Below are 27,134 nucleotides of genomic sequence, written 5' to 3' on the forward strand. Positions count from 1 at the left end.
AATAAAGATAATACATGTAACTTCAATGTCTAGGAGGAAAACAGGCTAAAGAGAAAAATTGGGGAGTGAAAGAAAGACAGACAAGATGAAAAGGCAGAGGGCTATGTACCAGATGAAGGAACAAGACAAAACCCCAGAAAAACAACTAAATGAAGTGGAGATAGGCAATCTTCCAGAAAAAGTGTTCAGAATATTGATAGTGAAGATGATCCAGGACTTCGGTAAAAGAATGGAGGCAAAGATGGAGAAGATGCAAGAAATGTTTAACAAAGACCTAGAAGAATGAAAGGACAAACACTCAGAAGAATTAAAGAACAAACAAACAGAGATGAACAATACAAAAACTGAAATGAAAACTACACTAGAAGGAATCAATAGCAGAATAACTGAGGCAGAAGAACGGATAAGTGACCTGGAAGACAGAATGGTGGAATTCACTGCTGTGGAACAGAATAAAGAAAAAAGAATGAAAAGAAATGAAGACAGCCTAAGAGACCTCTGGGACAACATTAAACGCAACAACATTCTCATCATAGGGGTCCCAGAAGGAGAAGAGAGAGAGAAAGGAACGGAGAAAATATTTGAAGAGATTATAGTCGAAAACTTCCCTAACATGGGAAAGGAAATAGCCACCCAAGTCCAGGAAGCGCAGAGAGTCCCATACAGGATAAACCCAAAGAGAAACATGCCGAGACACATAGTAATCAAACTTGCAAAAATTAGAGACAAAGAAAAATTGTTGAAAGCAGCAAGGGAAAAATGACAACACACAAGGGAACTCCCATAAGGTTAACAGCTGATTTTTCAGCAGAAACATTACAAGCCAGAAGGGAGTGGCATGATAAAGTGATAAAAGGGAAGAAACTACAACCAAGATTACTCTACCTGGCAAGGATCTCATTCAGATTCAATGGAGAAATCAAAAGCTTTACAGACCAGCAAAAGCTAAGACAATTCAGCATCAGCAAACCAGCCACACAACAAATGCTAAAGGAACTTCTCTAAGTGGGAAACACAAGAGAAGAAAAGGAACTACAAAAACAAACCCAAAACAATTAAGAAAATGGTCATAGGAACATACATATTGATAATTAGCTTAAACGTGAATGGATTAAATGCTCCAACCAAGACACAGGCTTGCTGTATGGATACAAAAACAAGACCCATCTATATGCTGTCTACAAGAGACCCACTTCAGGCCTAGGGACACATACAGACTGAAAGTGAGGGGAGGGAAAAAGATATTCCATGCAAATGGAAATCAAAAGAAAGCTGGAGTAGCAATTCTCATATCAGATAAAATAGACTTTAAAATAAAGAATGTTACAAAAGACAAGGAAGGACACTACATAATGATCAAGGGATCAATCCAGGAAGAAGATAAAACAATTATAAATATATATGCACCCAACACAGGAGCACCTCAATACATAAGGCAACTGCTAACAGCTATAAAAGAGGAAATCGACAGTAACACAATAATAGTGGGGGACTTTAACACCTCACTTATACCAATGGACAGATCATCCAAAAGGAAAATAACTAAGGAAACAGAAGCTTTAAATGACACAATAGACCAGATAGATTTAATTGATATTTATAGGACATTCCTCCAAAAACAGCAGACTACACTTTCTTCTCAAGTGTGCACGGAACGTTCTCCAGGATACATCACATCTTGGGTCACAAATCAAGCCTCAGTAAAGTTAAAAAAAGTGAAATCATATCAAGCATCTTTTCTGACCACAACGCTATGAGATTAGAAATGAATTACAGGGAAAAAAACGTAAAAAACACAAACACATGGAGGCTAAATAATACGATACTAAATAACCAAGAGATCACTGAAGAAACCAAAGAGGAAATCAAAAAATATCTAGAGACAAATGACAATGAAAACACGATGATTCAAAACCTATGGGATGCAGCAAAAGCAGTTTTAAGAGGGAAATTTATAGCTATACAAGCCTACCTCAAGAAACAAGAAAAATCTCAAATAAACAATCTAACCTTACACCTAAAGGAACTAGAGAAAGAAGAACAAACAAAACCCAAAGTTAGCAGAAGGAAAGAAATCATAAAGATCAGAGCAGAAATAAATGAAATAGAAACAAAGAAAATAGCAAAGATCAATAAAACTAAAAGCTGGTTCTTTGAGAAGATAAACAAAATTGATAAACCATTAGCCAGACTCATCAAGAAAAAGAGGGAGAGGACTCAAATCAATAAAATTAGAAATGAAAAAGGAGAAGTTACAACAGACACCCCAGAACTACAAAGCATCCTAAGAGACTACTACAAGCAACTCTATACCAATAAAATGGACAACCTGCAAGAAATGGACAAATTCTTAGAAAGGTACATAACCTTCCAAGACTAAACCAGGAAGAAACAGAGAATATGGTCAGACCAATCACAAGTAAGGAAATTGACATGGTGATTAAAAATCTTCCAACAAACAAAAGTCCAGGACCAGATGGCTTCACAGGTGAATTCTATTAAACATTTAGAGAGGAGCTAACACCCCTTCTCAAACTATTCCAAAAAATTGTGGAGGAAGGAACACTCCCAAACTCATTCTATGAGGCCACCATCATCCTGATACCAAAACCAGACAAAGATACTGCAAAAAAAGAAAATTACAGACCAATATCGGTGATGAATATAGATGCAAAAATCCTCAACCAAATACTAGCAAACAGAATCCAACAACACATTAAAAGGATCATACACCTTGATCAAGTGGGATTTATCCCAGGGATGCAAGGATTCTTCAATATACACAAATCAATCCATGTGATACACCATATTAACAAATTGAAGAAGAAAAACCATATGATCATCTCAGTAGATGCAGAAAAAGCTTTTGACAAAATTCAGCACCATTTATGATAAAAAACTCTCCAGAAAGTGGGCAGAGAGGGAAACTACCTCAACATAATAAAGGCCATATATGACAAACCCACAGCAAACATCATTCTCAATGGTGAAAAACTGAAAGCACTTCCACTAAGATCAGGAACAAGACAAGGATGTCCACTCTCACCACTATTATTCAACATAGTTTTGGAAGTCCTAGCCACGGCAATCAGAGAAGAGAAAGAAATAAAAGGAATACAAATTAGAAAATAAGAAGTAAAACTGTAACTGTTTGCAGATGACATGATACTATACATAGAGAATCCTTAGGATGCCACCAGAAAACTACTAATCAATGAATTTGGTAAAGTTGCAGGATACAAAATTAATGCACAGAAATCTCTTGCATTCCTATACACTAATGATCAAAAATCAGAAAGAGAAATTAAAGAAACACTCTCATTTACTATTGCAACAAAAAGAATAAAATACCTAGGAATAAACCTACCTAGGGAGACAAAAGACCTGTAAGCAGAAAACTGTAAGACACTGATGAAAGAAATGAAAGATGATACCAACAGATGGAGAGATATACCATGTTCTTGGATTGGAAGAATCAATATTGTGAAAATGACTATACTACCCAAAGCAATCTACAGATTCAATGCAATCCCTATCAAACTACCAATGGCATTTTTTACAGAACTAGAACAAAAAAATCTTAAAATTTGTATGGAGACAGAAAAGACCCCGAATAGCCAAAGCAGTCTTGAGGGAAAAAAATGGAGCTGGAGGAATCAGACTCCCTGACTTTAGACTATACTACAAAGCTACAGTAATCAAGGCAGTATGTTACCGGCACAAAAACAGAAATATAGATCAATGGAACAATATAGAAAGCCCAGAGATAAACCTATGCACCTATGGTCAATTAATCTATGACAAAGGAGGCAAGGATATACCATGGAGAAAAGAGAGTCTCTTCAATAAGTGGTGCTGGGAAAACTGGAGAGCTGCATGTAAAAGAATGAAATTAGAACACTTCCTAACACCATACACAAGAATAAACTCAAAATGGATTCGAGACCTAAATGTAAGACCAGACACTATAAAACTCTTAGAGGAAAACATAGGAAGAACACTCTTCGACATAAATCATAGCAAGATCTTTTTGATCCACCTCCTAGAGTAATGGAAATAAAAACAAAAATAAACAAGTGACACTAGTGAAACTTAAAAGCTTTTGCACAGCAAAGGAAACCATAAACAAGATGAAAAGACAACCCTCAGAATGGGAGAAAATATTTGCAAATGAATCAACAAAGGATTAATCTCCAAAATATATGAACAGCTCATGCAGCTCAATATTAAAAAAACAAACAACCCAGTCCAAAAATGGGCAGAAGACCTAAATAGACATTTCTCCAAAGAAGACATACAGATGGCCAAGAAGCACATGAAAAGCTGCTCAACATCACTAATTATTAGAGAAATGCAAATCAAAACTACAATGAGGTATCACCTCACACCAGTTAGAATGGGCATCATTAGAAAATCTACAAACAACAAATGCTGGAGAGGGTGTGGAGAAAAGGGAACCCTCTTGCACTGTTGGTGGGAATGTAAACTGATACAGCCACTATGGAGAACAGTATGGAGGTTCCTTATAAAACTAAAAATAGAATTACCATATGATCCAGCAATCCCACTACTGGGCATATACCCAGAGAAAACCATAATTCAAAAAGACACATGCACCCCAGTGTTCACTGCAGCACTATTTACAATAGCCAGGTCATGGAAGCAACCTAAATGCCCATCAACAGACAAATGGATAAAGAAGATGTTGTACATATATACAATGGAATATTACTCAGTCATAAAAAGGAACGAAATTGGGTCATTTGTAGAGACGTGGATGGATCTAGAGACTGTCCTACAGAATGAAGTAAGTCAGAAAGAGAGAAACAAATATTGTATATTAACACATATATGTGGAACCTAGAAAAATGGTACAGATGAACCAGTTTGCAGGGCAGAAATTGAGACACAGATGTAGAGAACAAATGTATGGAAACCAAGGCAGGGGGAAAGCCGCGGCAGGGGTGGGGATGGTGGTGTGATGAATTGGAAGATTGGGATTGACATGTATACACTGATGTGTATAAAACTGATGACTAATAAAGACCCTGCTGTATAAAAAGATAAATAAAATAAAATTCAAAAAAAAAAGAAAAAAAATTGGGGAGGACCTATGTGCCAGAAAAATAAGATATGGAACCTGAAAGAAAAGCACTCACAATTGAGAAAAAGTTCCAACTTTTTATGAATGTCTCCTTCCTACAAATTCAATTGTCAAGTCTGCACACCATTTCTCTCTCATCACACTTCATGCTTTCTACATGGTGATTTTATTCATCTTTATGCAACACACAGTGCACTGCCATGCATTGACATTTTCTAAAAGTATGTATTATTACTTACACGAAGTGAACAGACCTTCCTGTTTCCAAATTTGTGTTTTTTCCAGCAGAAAGGATCTAATAAACATACCTGTATTGGAAAGGGAGTTCAAAGATGACGTGTGTCAAAGGCTAGAGAGCCTCCAGGCAAGGAGGTAACAAATTTAGAAATACTTTAAAACAAAGACAACCACAAATTTTAAAAAGTGCTTTTTAATCCTTAACCAAAAGGATAGTTAAGTAGATGTAATTTGTTTTTTTACTAGAGTATTCATAACAATGTAGGTCAATATGCCTTAAGCAACATGATTATTGAATAAAAGTTAAGATGGACAGCAGTTGTAATTTGTGTGAAATTTATACTTGAGTTTAAAGTTCTTTAAACTTTTATAAAACTATAAACTGATAATAATTCCCCAAATTGGAAGTCAGATAACTTAATTTTAATACAATATGAAATTAAAGTACACTTGTTTACACAACAATGAATAAGGACAAGTTTCCAAGTCAGATATCAACGGAAAATTCAAAAATAAACAGAGGAAATGTAAACAGTTATAAAATACCAACAGTTATAAATGTTGCTTAAAGCAAGCCTATTCAAAATATGGTCTATGAACGATTCGTGACTCATCCAAAATGAAAGAAAGAACTTGTGCCAGAATGAAAATCTATTTTGTTACTAATTGGCCGACATTTTTTTATAACAAGACTTTCTTGATAAAGGAAGCAATGTGTTGATTTATATTCTGGTACAGGTGCCTCATCTCATTACTGACTGGAGAACAGGTACTGCTTACTTCTTTAAAGTGTCATTATAATTTTACTGCTTAGAGTTAGGTTAAATTTACTGTGGGGGAAAAAAGTTAAAATGAGACTTATGATTGTCACCTATACCTCATCTTTTTAATCCCATCTATCCAGGGCTCCTATCCGAAAAGCAAATTAAACTTTATAAACTCACCACAATTTAACATTAATCTTCAGATGTGTTACTGACATCTATTCACCTCTTGTTTTCAATCTTGGGAGGAAAAAAATAAGAATTGAGTTATTTGTTAATAAGTTCTCTCTAAAAATTGGTTTATTTTCATATTTCAATCAGAGAAAATAGTTAAATTCACCTTTATGAAAAAACTGAATTTTTATACTGTTTGCATAACCTACTAGTTGCTTTTTTACAATAAAAATTGGTAGGAAAAAAAGGTATGGAAATTTACAACTCTGTGTATTCTATTAACTAAGGGGAAGGAGATAAACTATTTAAAGATTTCTCAGAATAAAAGAAAACTCGTATAAAATATTTTTTTAAGAAACAGTTTATAATTCAAAATTCGAACATTTCTTGATTTTTGCTTTTTAGTATGGCATAATTCCTCTGGAAAGTTAAAAATATAATATGGTCTTTTGTCAGAATAATAATTTCCTCTTTCTCCAATGACTTTCTTACTAAGCTTTACCTGCATTAGCTTAATACTGAAGGCAAATAAATGGGCAACAACAATTTAGAAAAAACTCAGCAGTTTTAGATACACGAAAGCCCAATTTAGCTTCTGCAATGATTAGTTTATTGAACCAATAAACTACTTCTTAAAGAAGTTAAATGTATATTTACATGTCTTAAGATGAGCTCCTTTGGCACCTGAGTTGAGTACAATATACCAGAAGGAAGAATCTCTAAGAGAAAGTTGTCTAAGGACTATATTTCATCTATCTATACATATATACATACACCTATACAAATACATATACACATGTGCACGTGCACGCGCGCACACACACACACACACACACACACACACACATGAACAGAGATAACTTTTCCTTTAAGAAATGCTGAGGATGTAAAAAGAATTCATTTACCCAAGTAAAGTGATCTGACCGTTATTAAAAACAGTTTTAAGTTATTTGGAGTCTTACCAAGTTTCAAGAAGTCAAAGCTTTTACAGTAATATATAATTCAAACGGAAAAAACCAAAGGATTTCTTTTGACAAAACCTAATTTCTTTTGATACAGTAACATGGTCATGAATTTACAGTTATCTTAACATGGTAACATAACAGAGTTTTTAATAGTCTCCAGGTGGAAAGTCATCAAAGATTACTCAAAAAGGAGTAAATCTTCCCTGCCCCCCACGAATTAGGACCAAACATAGTCACCGGCCACCCATCAAACATTCTGCTGTCCCTGGACTGTGACTTGCACTGGCCCCAGCAAAAGACCATTAAATGCCACTCTGCAGATCTCCTGCTAAGCCTCCTCACTCACTAGGAATTTTACACAAGAACTTTAGAAGAGCTTGATGTCATCCTGCTTTATGAGCATATCCACCTTGCTACTGCTGACTCTGGCACTGTGTTAATAGTACTACTGGTGCCATGATATTTTTTATGCATACTTTTAGAACTCTGAATAATTGGCTTCTATTCTAAGACTTAGAAGATACCTAAAATTCTGTAAGTTGCATAAGTCTGTCAGCACTTTCTTCTACATTCAATTAATAAATATGTTTGGTTGACTGAAAACAGAGCATACTCAGTTTTACCTAAGCATCTTCTACTCTAGAGATTCTGGAGGATGAAAATCCTCTACACCTCTGTACCCTGTATTCTCCATCTTTTACACCTTGTTAAATCTGAGGTATGTTGAGAATGGGCAAAAGACATTTGAGTTAAAAATGATGCCATGCTGCTCTTTCCTCTGCTTCAACTTGTATAGAATATCCCTAATCTAGTTTCTAACCCCCTCTCTGCTCTGGTTAAAGGACCTGTCTCATATAGCAGACCATATGTAATGGAAATCTTATGCAGTTTCAAAATATCCATGATTGAAAAACATTTTCAAGTGTAAAATATCTCTGGAGCATCTATAAAATAATGTATATTCCTATTTAAACTTGACACTGTTATCCTAAACAAAATTTTGTCAATAGAGGCATGGTATAGAACTTACCTTGGAGAATCTATTAAATTCAAATGTCTTCATTTTGTTCTGTTTACATCAACCATAATATAACCCAAGTTACTTTTCCTGATATGTAAAACATTTTAATAAATCCATTTGAACTTGAATTCTTTCATTAACATGTAAACTCACATGTACAATTTTATTTTTTGTCACATATTTAAATATTTTCTTTGAGAGCTGATATCTCAGTACAGGAAATGAAATTATGCTAGTAACTAGTAATTTAGCATTAAAACACTTCCCTAAATTCTTCTATGCTAAAGTGCATTTACAATATAAACATGCCATATATGAAGCTATAAACATGCCATATATGAAGCTATAAACCACAATCTCACACTGAAGTGGATTTCAAATACGACATTCAGTTCAAATGAGTCAAAGAGAAAAGTGCTAACAGAGCAAATCTGAAACAAGTTCATGGGGATTGGGCAATGAGTCATCAAAGCGGAACCTTTTGGACACCATGCTGCTATCCTCCGGGATATTCTCTTTGTCTTCTCGGTCACTGCAGGTTCCATTACAAGAGGGTTTAGAAGTCTTGTCTTCAGAGGACCTTATTGTATGATCCTGACTTTGAGAGGAACTGGAAGTTTCTTCAGGGTGAAACAAGTTTCCAAAGTCCCACTGCTGGAGCCAAGAATGAGAAAGGCAGATTTCGGCTGTTGGTCTTTTCCTTTGAATGAAAACACCAAGGGAAAATTGAGAACCAAAACTCAGGTTGGAAATGTCTGCAGTTCAATATATTATAGACTTATTTTTTATTTATTATGAAAGTAACACATACTCATAGTACAGAAGGGAATAATAACAGGAAAAGTGGAGTACCTAGAGTTTAATTCTGACATGTGCTGAAAATTCAATTTATCATGGAGCTTACGGATGAGACTATCTAGTCATAAAACTGGGAACATATTTTAGGCTCACAAATAAAACTTAGTAAAATTATAAAGACTCCTGGGTTTACAAACCCTTTGAAGGAAAATATATGTAATTTATAATCTCTATTATTATTTTGTGTTCTTAAAAAGCAGTTAACTGTTAAATCTTGAAAACCAAGGCTATTCTTCAATGACGTTTATCCAACATTTTTAGTTTTTAAATTTTGTTTTTGCTTGTGAAAGCAATACGGTCAAATATCACAATATTTCAAAAGGAAGGAAAACACCTATTTATACTCAACTCCAACCTTAACACACCCACCATTACTATCAGAACGTAGGTTTCCTTAGTCTTTGATTTTATTGTTCATTTTTTCCTGATAATAAAAATTAAGGTGCTCATTATAGAAATTTTAGAATCTAGATGAAAAAATATTTAGGAAAATAAATACTGTTTATAACCAGAAACAAATAGTATTATTGCTATTTCTAATAAATAACCATTCATGTTCAAAATAGAGCCAGTGAAAGTTTGTTCACACTTGCATTAAGCCAATAAAATAATTAACAAACCTCTGAGGGTTTTTTTCTTAAACAGATAAGGAAACTGAGTCCTCCAGGAGATTAAGTAATTGTAGGAGATAAAAGACCTGACAAGCAACACAACCAGGATCCCAGCCCAAGGCACTATATCACAGCTTCTGCATTATGTACAGCCAGGCCGTTTTAAAGTAAATAGGAGATTGGGATTGACATATATACACTAATATGTATAAAATGGATAACTAATAAGAACCTGCTGTATAAAAAAATAAATACAATAAAATTCAAATAAATAAATAAAGTAAATAGGGCTGATCCAGGTAAAGAAAAAGGGAGGTCAGCTTTTTCTTTTCCTGCTTTGAAGTTGCCAATGAATGAGGTAAGAGTCTTAAGACATAGTTTCATGTCCCTTCTTTAGTAGGCGGTCAAAGAGCATCTGCTCCTTAAAAATTTGACAATCAGTAATTTGGACTTGTTATACAACTGTAGTTATTTAACTATAAATCATTCATAACAAAGTCTTATCTTAAGCAGCCATGTGTATCGTAAACCTTATACTTCTAATTATTTTAGGGAATTTCAGGGATTAGTAGCAGGTTGAGAGAGAAATAACCCAAATCTTCTCTTCAGTTCAAGACTTCCTGTTACATATTTTGTATTGTCTATGTTTGAACTTACGGATTGTTATTTAATGATCTCTCATACCACCTCTCTCCCCATTTTACCTGAAACTTGAGAGCATACATCTAATAATTTTGTACTGTTTTAGAGTATATCTTCCTTAATAGTCACACATATAATTCATTTTATAATAGTATTTAAACAAATTAATGTTATTACTTACTCTGGATTTTTTACTAAAAGGCTCTGGATGAAGTCTGTGGCCAGCTGTGAAACTGATGAAAAAGTTTCTTCTGAATAATCTACATTAACTTGGGAAATATTGAGGTATGTTTCTTGATTATCTTCTCCCACAAATGGGGATGTATGAGTTAACAACATATATGTTATTATACCAACGTTCCTGAAAAAACAAATAAGGGAGAAGATGGGAACTTAAAGTGTGTGCTAATCTTAAAACACCTATATAAAGTCAAATTGATTCTCAACATATCCCTGTCCTCAAAACTTGTACAGTTAAACTACAGATTTTAAATTGCTTTTCAAAGTTCCTACGGTATACTACTAAAACTGAAATAATTATGTTATCTCAAAGTTTGCCTCACAGAAAAATAATATGAGGGAATGCACATGTGTGTTATATAATTATAAATATGATTTTTAAATATATATCATTATATCTACAGTCTGCCCTTCACACAGATACCTATGTTATCAAGTACACAAAGCTGCCCTGAGCAGCATTTCCCAAATGGTGTCCAATGACACAGTAATGGTCTGTGAGACATAAACAGGATACCATGCAAACAGAATCTGCAGGTTTGATAAAGCACAATATTGGGCAGGCAGATTTTTTTTTAATTGCAAAACGTTTAGAACCGTAAATATGTTAATGACAACTCCTGTGTTCAGGAGCCAGAAAAAGACAATACATATAGTACCTATTTCACCCAATTATTTAGCCACAGGACCCTTTTTTCTTGGCAAATCCATTACAGTCCCAAACATAGGACACAGGGAATAAGTCTAAACTCTTCTACTTGGCCTTACGGAGTCAGTCTTCCACTGTGGTCCCAACTGAAGTTCCAGTATCAATGCCAGTTCTACTCTATGACATTCTCTCTGTGTCAGCCACACAAACTCACAATACCTGAGAAATATACTCTCATAAAACTAAACTTTTGCATGGCTCTGACCTCATTTTTCTGCTGAGCAAATACCTTCCCTAGTTCTCCTAGACCTAGACCAGATGTCTCCCAACTGGTGCTTGTCTGCTAATTCCCCCTGCTTATTAAATAGCATTTTATCTTTTTTATAGAACACGTAACACAGTACTGTGGCTATTTTGTTCTTTTACCAGAAGCGGTCTTCCTCCAGGAAAGGGATTTTCCTATTTATTCCTGCACCTTTGGCTCACAGCCAGAGTGTTATTAAAAAGAATGAACAGGTAAATGTTTTCCTGTGGCATAATAATGATACTTGAATAAAATCTTTTAAAGAAAGCTTTCTTATTTACTTCTGGAACCAAAGAACCCTAGAATATATACTAACCAGCTTTTAATAAAGGCATTCAAGTGATTAACAAAATCTTACCACATGTCTGTTGCTGTGGTAATAGGATCATAGTTCAGGATTTCTGGAGCTGAAAGAGAAAATAAAATTCAATACTGACAAATTTAAAAATGTGAAAATTACTTTATATTAAACTGGATTTAATTTTAAAGAACTACCAATATGATCAGTAGAAATTTAGCATAGTATTAATTATCCTGTGATTAGACATTTAAACATATCTAATGTTGAGAAAATTATAGAACCAGATGGTTCAAAAGCACCAATTATATTCTTGAAGTAACCAGTAGCTATGTAGTATTTTTTTTAACCATTGAGATTAATCTCAGGAGAAACAATTATGAAGAAGTAAAATGTTAGAAGCTAGAATCTTTTTACAGTTTAAGTTTTATCACTCTGTTAGGAACTAGTTTGAGTTATTTTATTAGACTGATTTAAGTTTTTCTTCCCAGGGTAAATAGAATCATATGCATTTACAATGACATTATGAGCAAATTAAGCTTCATGGAAGTGCTTTAGATTTTCAAGTAGATTAAATATCCCCTTAAACTATAGAAAACCTAGTTTCCTAAGCAATTAATTTTCCACTGTCTCCTCCCCCGCCAAAAACATTTTTTAAAAGGTGCAACATAAATTGTCTATACTTTCTAAACATTACCATAAATTTCAAATTAGTAGAGTCCAAACTAGGATCCATGACTGAATAACTTTTTTGTTTCACAGTATGGTTTCATAATTTTTCCAAAGAGAGATTGTTTCTTAAAGCTTAACAATTTTGTTAAAGCCTTTGAGTCACATATGTTGTCAGCCTCCATTGCACCACCTACCACCTTTTCACATACTTCTGTGAGCTGTTTTATCTACAATTACAATCATTATTCTAGGACATGGTAGCCTCTATTAGCATTCAAAAGTTAGTAATTTGCTTTGCTTTTCATTTTGGGAAAGTCAGCTGCCTAGCTGAGTAGCACTTGTTCTGTTTACTTGTATCTTTTCAGTGCCTGCATGGGACTATCAATATGAGCAACAACAAAAAAATGTAAAAAACTTGTTACTATAAATTAAAATACTTTATGTACTGCTTCATACAAGTTAAAAAATCTTTCATCTGCATGATCTTATTTGTTGATTTAGTACAGTATTCCTAGATTATCTAATTATAGGTTCTTTTTGACACCCCTATGAAACAGGCTTCAAACGCAGTAACATTTGCTTCTGTTTTCTTCTTTTTCCATTTTTTCCTGCTCCCTAACTTCCCTTTTACCTATTTTTCTCTATGTACAAAGCTTTTACACACAAACATTAAACTTTTAACTTATATGTCCACTGTCCTGTAAATTGTTGTGAATGTCTCAATTCGCTACAGTTCATTTAAATGTGTCATAAGCAAATTTCAATGCACTAAAATATTTGAGCCAAATATATCCTGGAATTATATGCCCTAAAATATAGTTCTATACAGATATCATTTAGTTAATACATTTCAAGATGGTATAGAAAGTAAAAGGAAATTCTTACCCAAGTATTCTGGTGTTCCCATGATTTCCCGAAGTTCACATGCATTCCCTATTTTTCGAGACATTCCAAAATCTACAATTTTTATGTCCCCAAGAGGGTATATGCTGCTCAGTAATATATTCTGTGGCTAACAAAGCACAACAAAACAATAATAAGTAATACAAAACAATAAAAGAATACTAATCTCAGATCAGAGGTAAATTAAGTGGAACTTATAGTTTAGCTATTAAACATTTTATTGAGTCATCCATCGAACACTTACTGAACTACTACTTAGGAGAAGCTATATATTCAATGATAAATAAAGTAAAAAATATACTACAAGAGGCTTCTTTGTTTGAATAAAAAAGATAGGTACATAGATTAATTGATTATGAGATATAGAATACTCAGTAGTAAAGACTACTTAATTCTGCCCATTAGAAAGTCCAACAAACCTTTGCAGTAGAGATGATGCTTAAGCTGAAACTTAAAGGATAAATAGAAGTATGCCAGTTAGAAAAGTGTTCTGGAATAGCATGACAGAAGGCTGAAGGAATAAAAATGCATATATTTCCAGGAACATAATGGTTCAATACACTGTGATGGTTCTGGGTCTGACCATTCCCAGGTTTCTACGTGAGATAGAAAGAGGCGTGGTGGGGTAAATGAAATGGAGATTGTCCAGGAAGAGAAGAGTCCAATGTTCAAACAATAAGAGACAGTTTGATCCAGATTTTAACGTCCTTGTATGGCTGAAGAGGAAGGATAAGGAGAAAGGATAGTAACATGAGAGGCTGAAGTGGTATCTCAGGGATTGGGAAGGGGCCTGAATGGTCTGGGGGCGGTGGGGGGAAGGAGAAGCCAAAAGACTGAAAGCCTCAAGGGAAAGATGAATGAGTATAATGGGAGCAAAGGAGTGAGGACTAGTAGGTTACCTTCAAGATGGAGATCAAAATTAAGTATTTTAGAGATAGACAGTTTTATAAGATAGAAAGGTCCAGGATGTGGCAGTAAGAGTGGGATGGAGTGACATGATGGTAGGATTAGAACATATAGTAATGATGGTTTTTAAGAGCCCAGTGATTAATCTGAGCTGCTCACACATGCAGTCTTCTCTCTGCCAATACAGAATTAGTCCATGTAGCAAATGTGGAGTCTAGACAAGCATGATCTGACTGTTGTTTCCTCTCAATACCAGCCTGCAATTAATTGTGCAAAGCAAGAGCAGAGAAGGAACAGAGATGTAGTGTTACTTAAAATCACATTACATTACCTTTAAATCAAGGTGTACAATGTTATTCTGATGTAGATAATAAACTCCTTCAAGTATTTGTTTAATGAGTCTGATAATGTCATTTTCAGAGACCATTTCAGCCAACTCAGGTAAACACAGATTGAAAATTTCTCCACCTGCAGCACTGAATAAAATTCAAATAACAGAAACTTGAAAAATCATTGACCTAAAAATGACAACTTTTAAATACTGTATACCTTTAAGTAAAAGACACGGCCATCAAAACTTTATTCTCTCTATATACACACATTTAATGGGGGGGTGGTCCTGGGTGGGGGGGAATCTTTAAGGAATAAAATAAGAATATTTCAAATTCTGGGTGCTAGTACTTATTTATGAGCTCAGCTCTGTTCTATTTTACTCATTTATTCATTATATATAAATATAGTTATCAGCTATGTATAGATACAGATATTTTGATCCTCATGACAATCAAGTGAGGTAGGTGGTTATCATTCCCATTTTACAGATAAATAAGTACAAAGAGGTTAAGCTACTTGTACAAGGTCACATAGTAAATGGGGGTTGGGGGGACAGAATCTGAATAATATGGATGAGAATCTGCATTCTTTACCAATATCCTGTATTGCAGCTTCACAAAGAATACTTGGGGCCAGAACCCATATCTTAATTGTTTTTTTTAAGAACTGAAAATCTAAGAATGTTGACAAAAAAAGCATTATGAAAAATTCCTAGGTTTGGAATAAAATGATTTAAATTTAAATCCTAAACCTGCCATTTATCAGCAATATAATTTAGGATCAATCACTTATTTGAGCTTTCACATCTGTAAAATAGAGATATTACTGAATTCAACAGATTTTATTTTGAGGACTAAATCTAAATAAATGAGATAAAATTTGTCAGCCAGCACATCGTGCAAAAAAATCTAGATGGTTATTAATCAAATTTATAAGGTATGTTTGGGAATATCTCAAGTAGAGCCTATTCTATGTAATAAAATAGAAACTCATTTATTTCACAAGACACTATTTTCCCCCCTTTGGTTCACTGCTGTATCCATAGCATCAAGAACAGTGTCTGACATGTAGAAGGTACTCATTCTCTTAGAATGAGTTCTTTGCTAGGCCCTTTATAAGATATATCTGGTAAGAAGTCAGACCAAATAATTGGAAAGTATAAGAAAACTGTATAAAATAATGACTTATATCCACTATTAAGATATGGAACATACCAAAAAAATATGGAAAATACCAGAAAGATCTGAATTCTTCAGTATCTGGCAGTATATGGCAGCATAAATTCATTCTTGAACACTTTATATGTATATACCAACATTTACATTACACTCACTAAAGTTAATTCAGTAGTTCTCCTACTGAATTAATTCTAAAATTCATTAATTCTAAAATTCAAAACAGAATCTAAGAAAACATATGTAAAGCACTTCCCAGTGCCTAGACCTAAGAGGACAGCAGGTTGTTTATAGAAGTGCCTACTGAAATCAAGACTGCCTGGCTTCCACTCTTGACTCTGCCACTAACGAGCTACCTGAACTGGGAGAAAATGTGTTTCTGTTTCTTCTATTGTAACATGATGATACATAACAAAAAATGATAGCTCCTGCTTCAATGGCTTGTTGTAAGAATTATATTAGATAAACCATGTAAGGTACTGAGTACAACCAATGTTATAAGCATGAAAGCAGATCACCTGTAAGTATTTCATACAGTGTCTGACACATAGTAAATATTCAATAAATATTAGCTATTATTATAATGAACCAACTAATACTAATTCCAAATCTAGCCAACATTCAGCCTTTCTGAATTTGGGGGCTTCTTGTTAAACTCTGATTATGAAGGCAATTTTAAAAGTCTTTGCTAAATTTAAATTCATTTTTAGAAATACTTATAAAAATTCACATAATATATTCTTAAGTGAAAAAAAGGGTTATAATAGAGTATACTTAGTAGATCACAATTTTGTTTCTACAGGTATACATACATAGACAGAAAAAGAATAATTTTAAAATACAGGAATATGCCATAAAAGTAACCACAGTTTACAAATGATTTCTATTTTCTATACCTTCTAAATTTAACACAATAAATAGGTGTTACTTTTACACCAGGAAAAGTATCCTAAGGGTTTCTTGTTTGTTTATTTCAGTAACAAGATCAAACAAACACTATGATGATCAGCCAATCACACTGTCCCTACCTTTTAGTTTGGCAAGCTGACCAATGCCTTTTGTAGGAATGCCATTTTTCCCACAAAAGAGCGAAAGCTCTTCACCATAGCTCTCCATAGGAGAAGCTATGGTAAACAGAAAATGAGGAGGAGTTAAGAGGAGGAGGGGAAGAACAGATAACATAAGAAGCAGACCGCAGAAGTTAGTGGAAACTGGAAACTGGAAGCATAAATGGAAGCAGAGTGGAGTAGCAGACTAACAGACACTTTGTTAAAACAAGGCACCCAGAGCGGTGACTACAGAGAAGAAAAGATATCTCTGTAATCAGAGAAGCCACCTATATCATTATCATTGCCCTGGAAGGTAAATTCAGGTATTTCTACTCTTTCTCTCTCTGTTGAAGAGTTTGCCACCTGAAGGAACTCAACCAACAAATTTAGAAATTTGGAGTATGCACGTTCTTTTGCTTATGTATTTGTATATGTGTTGTGTACACTGTCACGTAAATCTATGTGCTATATACTACTTAAATCTACATTTGCCTTTTACAGCTTTCTAACGCACAGTTTAGATATTAGTAGGGAAGTAGAGAATTATCCTTTAGAAGAACTCCCATAACAATAAAGTTAACATGTAAAAGATTAAAATCAGAATATTTTCCTATCCAAAATAATAAATTTCCCTGGGTACTAGAGAGCCAAGATTTTCAGTAAAACAAAGCAATATCTCCCTCATCCATACTACAAATCTATGCTTATAGCTTTGGAAATCATAGTAAAGATTTTTAAATTATTTATTTTTAGTGATCAAAATGAAGTAGTTTTAAATTTTTTATATTGAGTATCTTTCAAAATTATATCCAATGCTAATGAGGGGAAACAAAACCCATGGAATTTCAGAATGGAAAGAAACAAGCCAGAGTATTTCCTGTCTCTAAATTAGAATATGTGAAGTAAATACCAATCTCCCTTTTTGGAGGATTATTTTAAAAATCAAATGAAAATATAAAGTGCTTAGCATGGTGCCTGCCATATAGTAAATGCCCAACATATATTATTGTTGAAATGTTTTGCTATGGTCCTCATCATTTTCTACTGGGTCTATAATATTTACTTAAAGATATTTAATAGGCAACATAAGCTGGTAATTTCTTGACAGAAAGAAATTATTATTTCTCTTCCATATAATTTCAGAATTGACTTGATAAACTTATATTTATCCTAACCAATTTCCCCTATTGAACTTTGCTATATCTAGGACAAAGTTCTTGTCCCACATTTTCTAAAGATTATACATACATATTCTTTATAATCAATTTTAGTTATCTCAAAACTCAGCATTGAAAACTTAATGTGCCCAATTAGATAACATCCTTCCAGAAGTTTTTTTAAAAAACTTTGTGTATATTTTATTTAATTATCCAAAAATGCTTTTAAAACACTTGTTATAGAAAAGTTGTTGCCTCACGGAGAGTGGAGATGGTTTGACTCAACTATCCTCAAAAATTTCCCCCAATTTATAAAGATATCTAATACTAACTCCAGAATAGTATTTATATGACTTTTCAAATAGTTAAAGAAAGGGCTAAAAAATAATTTAGACTTTATAACCGGTAATGAAATACTTTCCTGTGGACTAAGTATTAAGATAGAAATAAAAGATTTAGTAATTGTTAAAAACTGTTACATTGACTGCAAGAAGTTAAGTTTAATTCACAAAAGTAAACAAGTTAATTTGGTTCAAACAATTGGTTTAGGTTAAGTGAAGGCAAAACAAAACACAAAAGCAAAAATAAAACAGAGCTATCAGAACCCATAGCTTAATAGTTCCAAAGGAAGATTTAAGTTAGAGTCATATAATTAACAAATAGTACCTTTTTAAAGTAATTCTGTACCATCCATATAAAGAGAAATTTGACAACACCTAATACAAGCACATATGCATTTACTCCCGGACCTTGCAATCACATTTATAGGAATTTACACCAAAACTATACCTCCACAAAGGATGGCCATCCAAAGAAGACTGAACAAATGGTACACCATACAGTGGAGAACTATACAGGCATTTAAAAAATAGCAATAATAATAATAATATTAAAAAATATGCCTATGAATATGAAATGATTTCCAGGATATAATGTTATTTGAAAAAAAAGCAAGGCACAAAAAGGCATATATAATATGCTATTTTTTTCTGTAAGAAAGAAAGGGAAATATACATATATACAAATTTGCCTATATTTGCAAGAAGAAACACATAAAGAATGAGCCAGAAACTAATAAATATGGTTACCTATAAGGTTGAGTGGGAGGAGAGTGGAAAGGATAGGAATGACAATAAGACTTTGTAGTATACTTTTATAATAATTCAAACAAATAGCATCAATGGTTACCAAAATCACGAGATAAAAAGCTGTTAAAGAACAGAATATTCACAGTGTTAAAATATTACCACATAAGTTACTTATTAATTATAAAGGGGAACATGTTCCTTACAATGTGGAGGGCTGGCAGACTCCACCTTAGCCATGTTCTAATTAGAAAAACCAATAATGGAACAATCCGAATGTAATTGCCACCTCATGTTTTACAATAAGAAATACACATGATCATCCACAATGTCCCCTTGCCAAAAATATTTAACCTAAATCTAGTCATGAGAAAACAAACACACGAATCCAGGATGTAGAATACTTCATGTGAAAACAGATACAGATTTCCTCCCAAAAAGACAATGTCAGGAAAAATAAAGTGACTAAAGAAGTTTAGCAATCAAATATAATGTGTAAGTCTTGATTGGCTCTGGTACTGGAATTAAAAAAAATAGGTCCATAAGACATTTCAGGGATAATCCAAAAAATTTAAATATGAACTATATATTTGATGAGAGTACCAGATTAATATTAACTTTCTTAGTTTTGATACTGGTATTGGTTATGTAAAAGAATGCCATTACTCTTCAGAATAAATACTCTGGCAAGTGAAGAAGAAATATCATGATACCTACAACTTTCAAATAGTTTGGCAAATATGGCAAAATGCCAACATTCGGTGACTCAAGCTAAAGATTATAAGAGTGTTAATTGTACTGGTCTTTCAACATCTCTGTAGATTTAAAATTTTCTCAAATAAAAAAGTCAGGGAAGAAAAATGAGTATGCAGAATAGTTTGAAAAGAATATCAAATTGGCAACAGTAATCAGAGTAAAGGATTCCACTGTTTTATTTTTACCACATAAAAAATTATGCCACCTTATTTTACATAGCTAAACCTGCCCAACACATTTTTTACCTTTGGTTGAGATTGTGTGATGTGACAAGGCCACCTCAAAAGTGATAGGCATAGTAATAAATTTTAATAGGTCCTAGTTGCTCTGGTAAGAAATTAAATATATTTATCCACTCACATTTACTGATTGCTTGCTACATTTCAGCCACGAGATACAGTTCAGCCCTTACAGAACTCAGTTTACTGGGTAGGGTATCTGAATTAATTTTCAGAGTATGAACAAGGTCCATCCATAAAATGTGTTAAAACTTTTTGATGTATTTTGTTGTTGCTATTAGGAAGAGAGGATTTTATGAAAGTGGTCAATGCTCCTATTGTATACTCACTCTCCAAACCTAGTATTCCATTAAGTACTGTTTTTGAAAAATATTAGCTACTGTTCACATACTTCAAACATGCAGATGTCATGCAAGTAGATAACTTTTTAAAGGTCAGCTTAAGAATTTGACAAAAATAAACCAAAAATGTATGAAAATGAAATCCTATTGGAAGAATCCCGGTCTTCTCTGCAATTCTAATTTATTTTGAAGGTACTATAATATACCGTAATTGGTATGTTGCTGTTCTGGGAGATATACATAGTATTCATTCTTAAACAAACTACTTGTAGGTTTAGCATTTTGCAAAATAAGCATTTTCATTTACAAGTTCACTCTAGGCAATCATCTTTCCTGGTACAAAAATATTTAGATTTTTAAATAAATATATAAGCAAACCTATTCATCCCTTAAAATAACTGAACCCTAAAACTTGACTAATATACTTTTATTTTATTTATTTTTTTTGCGGTACGCGGGTCTCTCACTGTTGTGGCCTCTCCCGTTGCGGAGCACAGGCTCTGGACGCGCAGGCTCAGCAGCCATGGCTCACGGGCCCAGCCGCTCCACAGCATGTGGGACCTTCCCGGACCGGGGCACGAACCTGTGTCCCCTGCATCGGCAGGCAGACTCTCAACCACTGCGCCACCGGGGAAGCCCCTGACTAATATACTTTTAAATTCAAAAAGGCAATAATGCAGTTAGCTACTAAAAAGAATTACTATATTTATAATTTTTTTTTTGCTAAAACACCTCTTTAGCTTTTTTTTATAAAAACTATTTTGTAATAAACTATCAGAACCTAAAGTACACTAAACATAAACTTAGCTGGTCTCTACTAAGTGTTGCAAATGTTCAGATACACATTTTAAATAATTATAATAAATGTGTCAGACTGTCACATTTTAGAGTAACACATCAATAACAACACTGTTTTAGAGTAACATGTCAACATATTGGTTAACAAGCCAGTTAGTTTAACCATATTCTATCCCGACTTGACAAATTATTGAAATCTAGGTGTTTTCAACTTTTCACTGACTTGTGGGACGAGATATATATTTTTTCTTATTGCTATAATTCCTAACATAGTGTTTTGCACATCACACATACTAAATACATGTGTTTTTTTTAACAACCTATGTGGTTTACCTTTCATTCATGCAAGTTTACCTTTTTATTCTCCTTGGGTCACTTCCTTGGATGTGCTTTTCAAATAACTGAATATACAAATTATTTCAATCCTATTTGCCCACCAGACTGTTTTGCAGAAAACCTCATCAATTTTCTGTGCCATTAGCAATGAAAGTATACTCATTTCACCATATTCCGCAAACACGGTATTGTCATTTGTTTACTGAATGCTGTTTAATTAGTTTTTGGGTATGTGTGTGAGGCTGCACATTAAGTTTTGTGAAAACATATAAATATACACTATGTTCCTCTAATATTTTATCGACAGGAATCTTTACAAGTTCTTGTCTTACTTTTATCATTCTTGTTCTTGACATTTCAAGCAACCTTATCCAACAATTAAAATAGGTACTATAAATTTACTTCAATTTTTAAAAATGTATACTTACTGTTCCAATATCAAAATGATTTCATTTGTATTTTCATAGACTTCATGAAGATTAATTACATGGGGACAGGACTTTGCCAATTCAAGTATTGCAATCTCATGCAGAATCTCTGCTCGGCAATCCTGTCCTCTTCTTCTCTTTTTCAGAAATTTTGCAGCATATTCTTGACCAGTAGATTTTGATATACATTGTCTAACCACAGCAAATTTTCCTCTGGGGGCAAAAGTGAGGACAATCAATTTTAACTTTTCCATAGAGAACAATATTAGTATAACACAGATACTGTTATACCTCCAACTCTGTCCATCCTTTCAAATATTCATTTCATCAGGAATTTATCTTTGTTCTCTTAACCTAATCAACTACTGCATGTATTTTTATAAAATTTATAGTACTATCACATGAAAATATAAATGGCAAATGTAATAACAAGATAAGACAATTATATTTATTCTTTACTATCATATCATTAATATGATACATTACCATTGTAGGGGGAGATCTAATTTGCCTACCAACTCCATGCCATACTCTTGATATAAATTATTGTGTTTAAGTATCACAACAATCCTACATAGTAAATATTATTCTGTTTGGCAGACTCCAGAGAAGATATGTATCTTGGTCTATTTTCAAAGACCAAGAGTTTCACATTAACCCTCTATGAAAAATTTTAGCTTTCCTTCAAATGAAAAAAATTAAATGCAAAAATGGGTATTTGACTTATTTACTTTTATTAGTGTAATCATTCTGCCTTTCAACATCACTTTTAACAAGCTTTGAAGCTTTCTATCACAATTTGTCGATTGTTCTACCAGAGTATCTCTTAGTATTGCTCAGTACCATGAAGCTTATAACAGATACCAAAGGTATACACATCTTACGGAGAGTATCCAAAGACACTTCATGATCAAGTAAGAAAATCCATGGTTATCAGTAGCTACGTACAAACACACCATTAAGGTCATATTTATCATTTTAGGAATAAACGCGTTTTAGCTCTCTCCAATAACAGTGCTCAACATTTCAGCCAAAATTTTAAAAGACTGGCAAATGATGTATTCTAAGCCTATAGTCGCCCAAAATTTAGTTTCTCAAAGACCTAAGCTACTTTGAGTCAGACTATTTTAAGAAACTAATAAAAGCTATTGATTGCCTACCCAGAAAAATGTACACATGCCCTTATATAGAAAGTTTTACATATAATTTCAGACGGTTTTCAGATTTCAAAGACCATCCATAAACTTCCTAAGCCTGGTCCAGGGGGTCCAAAATTAACACCTTCTATCCTAAGGCTCAAATGACTCACTGGATACTAACAAATCAGGTATAAATAAAAACCTATCTTTAATACACTTGGGATTTGGGGTGGGAGTTGGGGACAGAATAAATTGCTTGACTGTATTTTTACTTGCTATTCTCAAGCGGCTGGATGACAAAGATCCCTACTGTTTATATCCCAAATTTCCTCAAAATTGGTGCCAATGAAAAGCACTGGAAACCAACCTGAGAAGGTATAGTTACTAATGCAAAAAACTATTTTTTTAAAAAGTGGCCAAGCTATAATTTGATTCTTTTACATTTATCAAAATAAATATCAACTCAGAAAATTTGCATGCACAAACTTGATTTTTTGATAGAACTTTTCATTTAAGATTTGAGAATGCTTAATTTATTATTTTACTCATTTATTTATTTAACATCTTTATTGGAGTCTAATTGCTTTACAATGGTGTATTAGTTTCTGCTTTATGAGAATGCTTAATTTAAATTATATTTTCTTACTACATACAAAAGGAATACAAATCAATGCATTTTAATGAGCACACACAAAAAGTTAATCAGTCCCTTTGTTTTATACTCAAACAGCCCATGTTTTATAGATTTTATGCTGGATAAACTGAGTCAAACTAAGAGTAAATTACTCATGAAAGGTCATATATGGAAATGGAGTACCATGACTTAAATTGTGGAATGTGAAATCCTAGCTTTCTCTTCTGACCATTACAAAACAATTTCTCCCTTTAAGATAGTTTTTTTTTAAAGAGGTAAATTCACTTTTGCCAACTCTTAGGTTTAGAAGTGAAAATTTGTCTAAAACAAAAAGGAAACTTTGAGTTTTATGAAGAAATTCACCTTGTAAAACTTAGGAAACAAACTAGTTAGTCAAGAAATCTGTCCATCTGAAAAAGTTTATGGTACTAATTGTGACAATTAAGTTCTGCTGTAATTTTAAAATTATATCTATAAGCCAGAATTTTCTCAGGAACAAAGAGCAAAATTAAATAATAACACTTTTACCTAATTGTTTCAGGTATTCTTATGAGGCTTACAAGTATAGTACTCATTAATGCAAAGCAAAGATGACCAAATGATATTGGTAATAATTTGCCAATGTTCACCACTAAGTAAAAGCTCCATGAAGGCAGAAACCCCATCTGTCCTAATTACTACAGTAATTATAAAATCTACACTTTGCTAACTAACACATAATAGGAACTGAATATCTGTTGAATGAATGCAAGAGTTATGAACCTACTATAGTACCATACATTGTGCTACTTTGTATACTGTACTTAAAGCATTTACATTTTTAAAGTTTATTTGAGACTCAAATAAAATTTTACATATTCATTTATGTACTGTTAAATAAGGTAAACATTTTTACCATAATTATCAGATGACTTAGGGAAAAAAAGCAAGTATTCGTTTTCCATTCTAAAATGCTAATTGTCATTTAGAAGTATCAAAAATAATATTTAATATATAATGTTCCTATATCAAATTTAACAGAAACATTTAAGAAAATTTAAAACCCTTAACAATAGCACTTAATTCATACCCTAAAAAGGCAAGGCTGTCTAGATTTCCCAGCAGCTAAAAGGCCTTGTTAGTTACCCTTCTACATTCTAGAATAGACAATAAAATGTGAAAGGACGGGGGAGGGTAAGCCACAAAGGAAGCTGACGTTTATTTTTGCATCTGCCTCACCCTTCTAACCACAAGAAGTCCTATGAAACCTTGATTCAGTTGGGGGAGGGGTGGAAAAAACTTAACCAACATGTTAAAAAACAGGAACAATGCAAAGTTTTGTGAGAACAATCAAAAATGAACTGTTAACTTTTACATATTTTCTTCTAATTTGCTGAAGAAAAATAACTTCTAAAACACTAACATCTTAAAATTAATTAAAAAACTGATTTATAAAGATAATTTTGTAATCACCACATGCTAGAATTATATGTTTGTATGCTTCAAAATGTACGCGCCTCAGAAGAAACAAGATTATACTAATTTTCACTTTGCAAAAGTATGGGATAATATCAAAATTGGTAAAATATTGAAAGAATTTAAAGCAAGTTCATGGCAGATGAAAGGGCACGATTTCCAATTTATCAAGGTTTACTAATTAGACACATCAATATTTACCATGTAACTCATTAGCCCATATCAATTAAAAGAAAAAAGTTAGGTCTCTTTCATGAAGGTATTAGAAGATGAAATATTAGCCATCTGAATTTGTTTTCATCAGATTCTACCATGAATTTTTGCTCTAAAATGTTGTACACTGAGTCAAGTTTATGACTGTGATTTATGACGGCACCCCATTTACCAAACTTAGAATTATTAATATTGTTCTCAAAGTTTAAGTTATTAATATTGTTCTCAAAGTTTAAGTTCTCCAAAACCCTCAAAGAAAAAAAATTAGTCTTTCTAGCTCCGACACAGGCTATCTCAATAAAGGTTTGTTGTATTCTAGATGATAAGATATTGACAATACTGTGTCCATTCTAGACTTTCTCATTTTAAAACTGATGATGAAAAAAATACAAAGTGGTCCAGAAGAGGATAACTGGATCAAGGAAGGCTCTCTGAAAATCAGGTCATAAGATGACTATTTAAGGAAACTGGCAACATTTTGCTATATTCAAATCTCTGAAGGGTTTTTACATGGACATTATATGCAGCTACAAAAGGAGAACTATGTACAGTGGGTAAAGGTTAGCAGAATAGAAAACAAAATTCTGTGCCTAAGAGTTGCCCACAAAATGGAACAGACCATTCTGAGGTAGTGAGTTCCATCACTGAAGCATTCAAATTGAGGCTGGGTAAAACACTTGTCAGGAAAATTTTAGAAAGGACTGCTGCACTGCATAAAAAAATTACATTAGAAGGCCACTGACCACTGAAGTCCTTCCAATGTAAAGATTCTATGACTATTTAATGAATAGTGAGATACAACTAAAAGAACACTTACTCTTGCCTGTATAATGCAAAAAGAAATAGTATAGATTTAGAACTAAACTATTTCTTGAAAACATCCTGAAAGGGTTTTGAAACTATATTTTATAAAAAAATAAACCATTAGAAGACTCAAATATTTTGCACACAAAATTAAATAAATGTGACAGGAATACTGAAATATGCTTTCACATTTAGTTCTTAGTCTGATGAGGTAGACATTATCACCCTTATTCTGCAAAAGAAAAGACTGCATCCAATATCTGACAAGTAAAAAAGCCAGGACTAGCCTTTATCCTTGACATAAAAGACCACCAAGAATAGAATTACTTGCCATGGTTCAGTCAATTTTTGTTTTCACATTGAGATTTTCAAAGATAAAAAATCATTCACACTATTTTACTGTGCATCTATCAATAATACAAACACGGACTTTTACCATTTTAATGTAAAAATCAAACTGAAGACAGAAAATGATCATCATCCTACCACCCTTTGTTAAGTGTTTTTAATTTAAAGCTCAAAATGCTGAATAAATAACAAATTATTTGGTATATCTTTTGTAACTTTCATATATATTAAAATGGTAGTGCTAAATGGTCTCATAATCTCAGTTCACTCCTTGGTCTTAAGGAATTTACACCTTCGTTAAACCAAAACAGATAAGTACCAGTGTAAATACAGGTTTTACTTACAGTACATGCATTGTTTGTCATACAGAATTACACTATCTAATATGAGTTAATTCATTTTGTTTAGAAAAGAGAAGGAGAATCTCCATATTTATTTTTTTTAGCCCAGCACAATATCCTAAGAATTAAAAATTTTTTTATTCAACAAAAACTTC

General features: G+C 33.1%; 1 protein-coding gene across 1 annotated transcript in view; it reads right to left on the bottom strand.

The window, feature by feature from the left end:
• Positions 1-5,742: 5,742 nt before the first annotated feature.
• The window catches only part of STK17B (serine/threonine kinase 17b), a 31,900-nt gene continuing 10,508 nt past the window's right edge, over positions 5,743-27,134 (bottom strand). The window contains exons 3-8 of the mRNA XM_082841647.1: positions 22,046-22,258; positions 14,680-14,824; positions 13,425-13,551; positions 11,928-11,976; positions 10,558-10,737; positions 5,743-8,965 (exon numbers count right to left, since the gene is read on the bottom strand). Coding sequence (XP_082697773.1) covers positions 8,683-8,965; positions 10,558-10,737; positions 11,928-11,976; positions 13,425-13,551; positions 14,680-14,824; positions 22,046-22,258 — 997 coding nt within the window. The 3' untranslated portion in view covers positions 5,743-8,682. The remainder of the gene's footprint in view (positions 8,966-10,557; positions 10,738-11,927; positions 11,977-13,424; positions 13,552-14,679; positions 14,825-22,045; positions 22,259-27,134) is intronic.

This window comes from Leucopleurus acutus (genome assembly GCF_964270905.1).
Source record: "Leucopleurus acutus genome assembly, chromosome: 6".
Taxonomy (NCBI): Eukaryota; Metazoa; Chordata; class Mammalia; order Artiodactyla; family Delphinidae; genus Leucopleurus; species Leucopleurus acutus.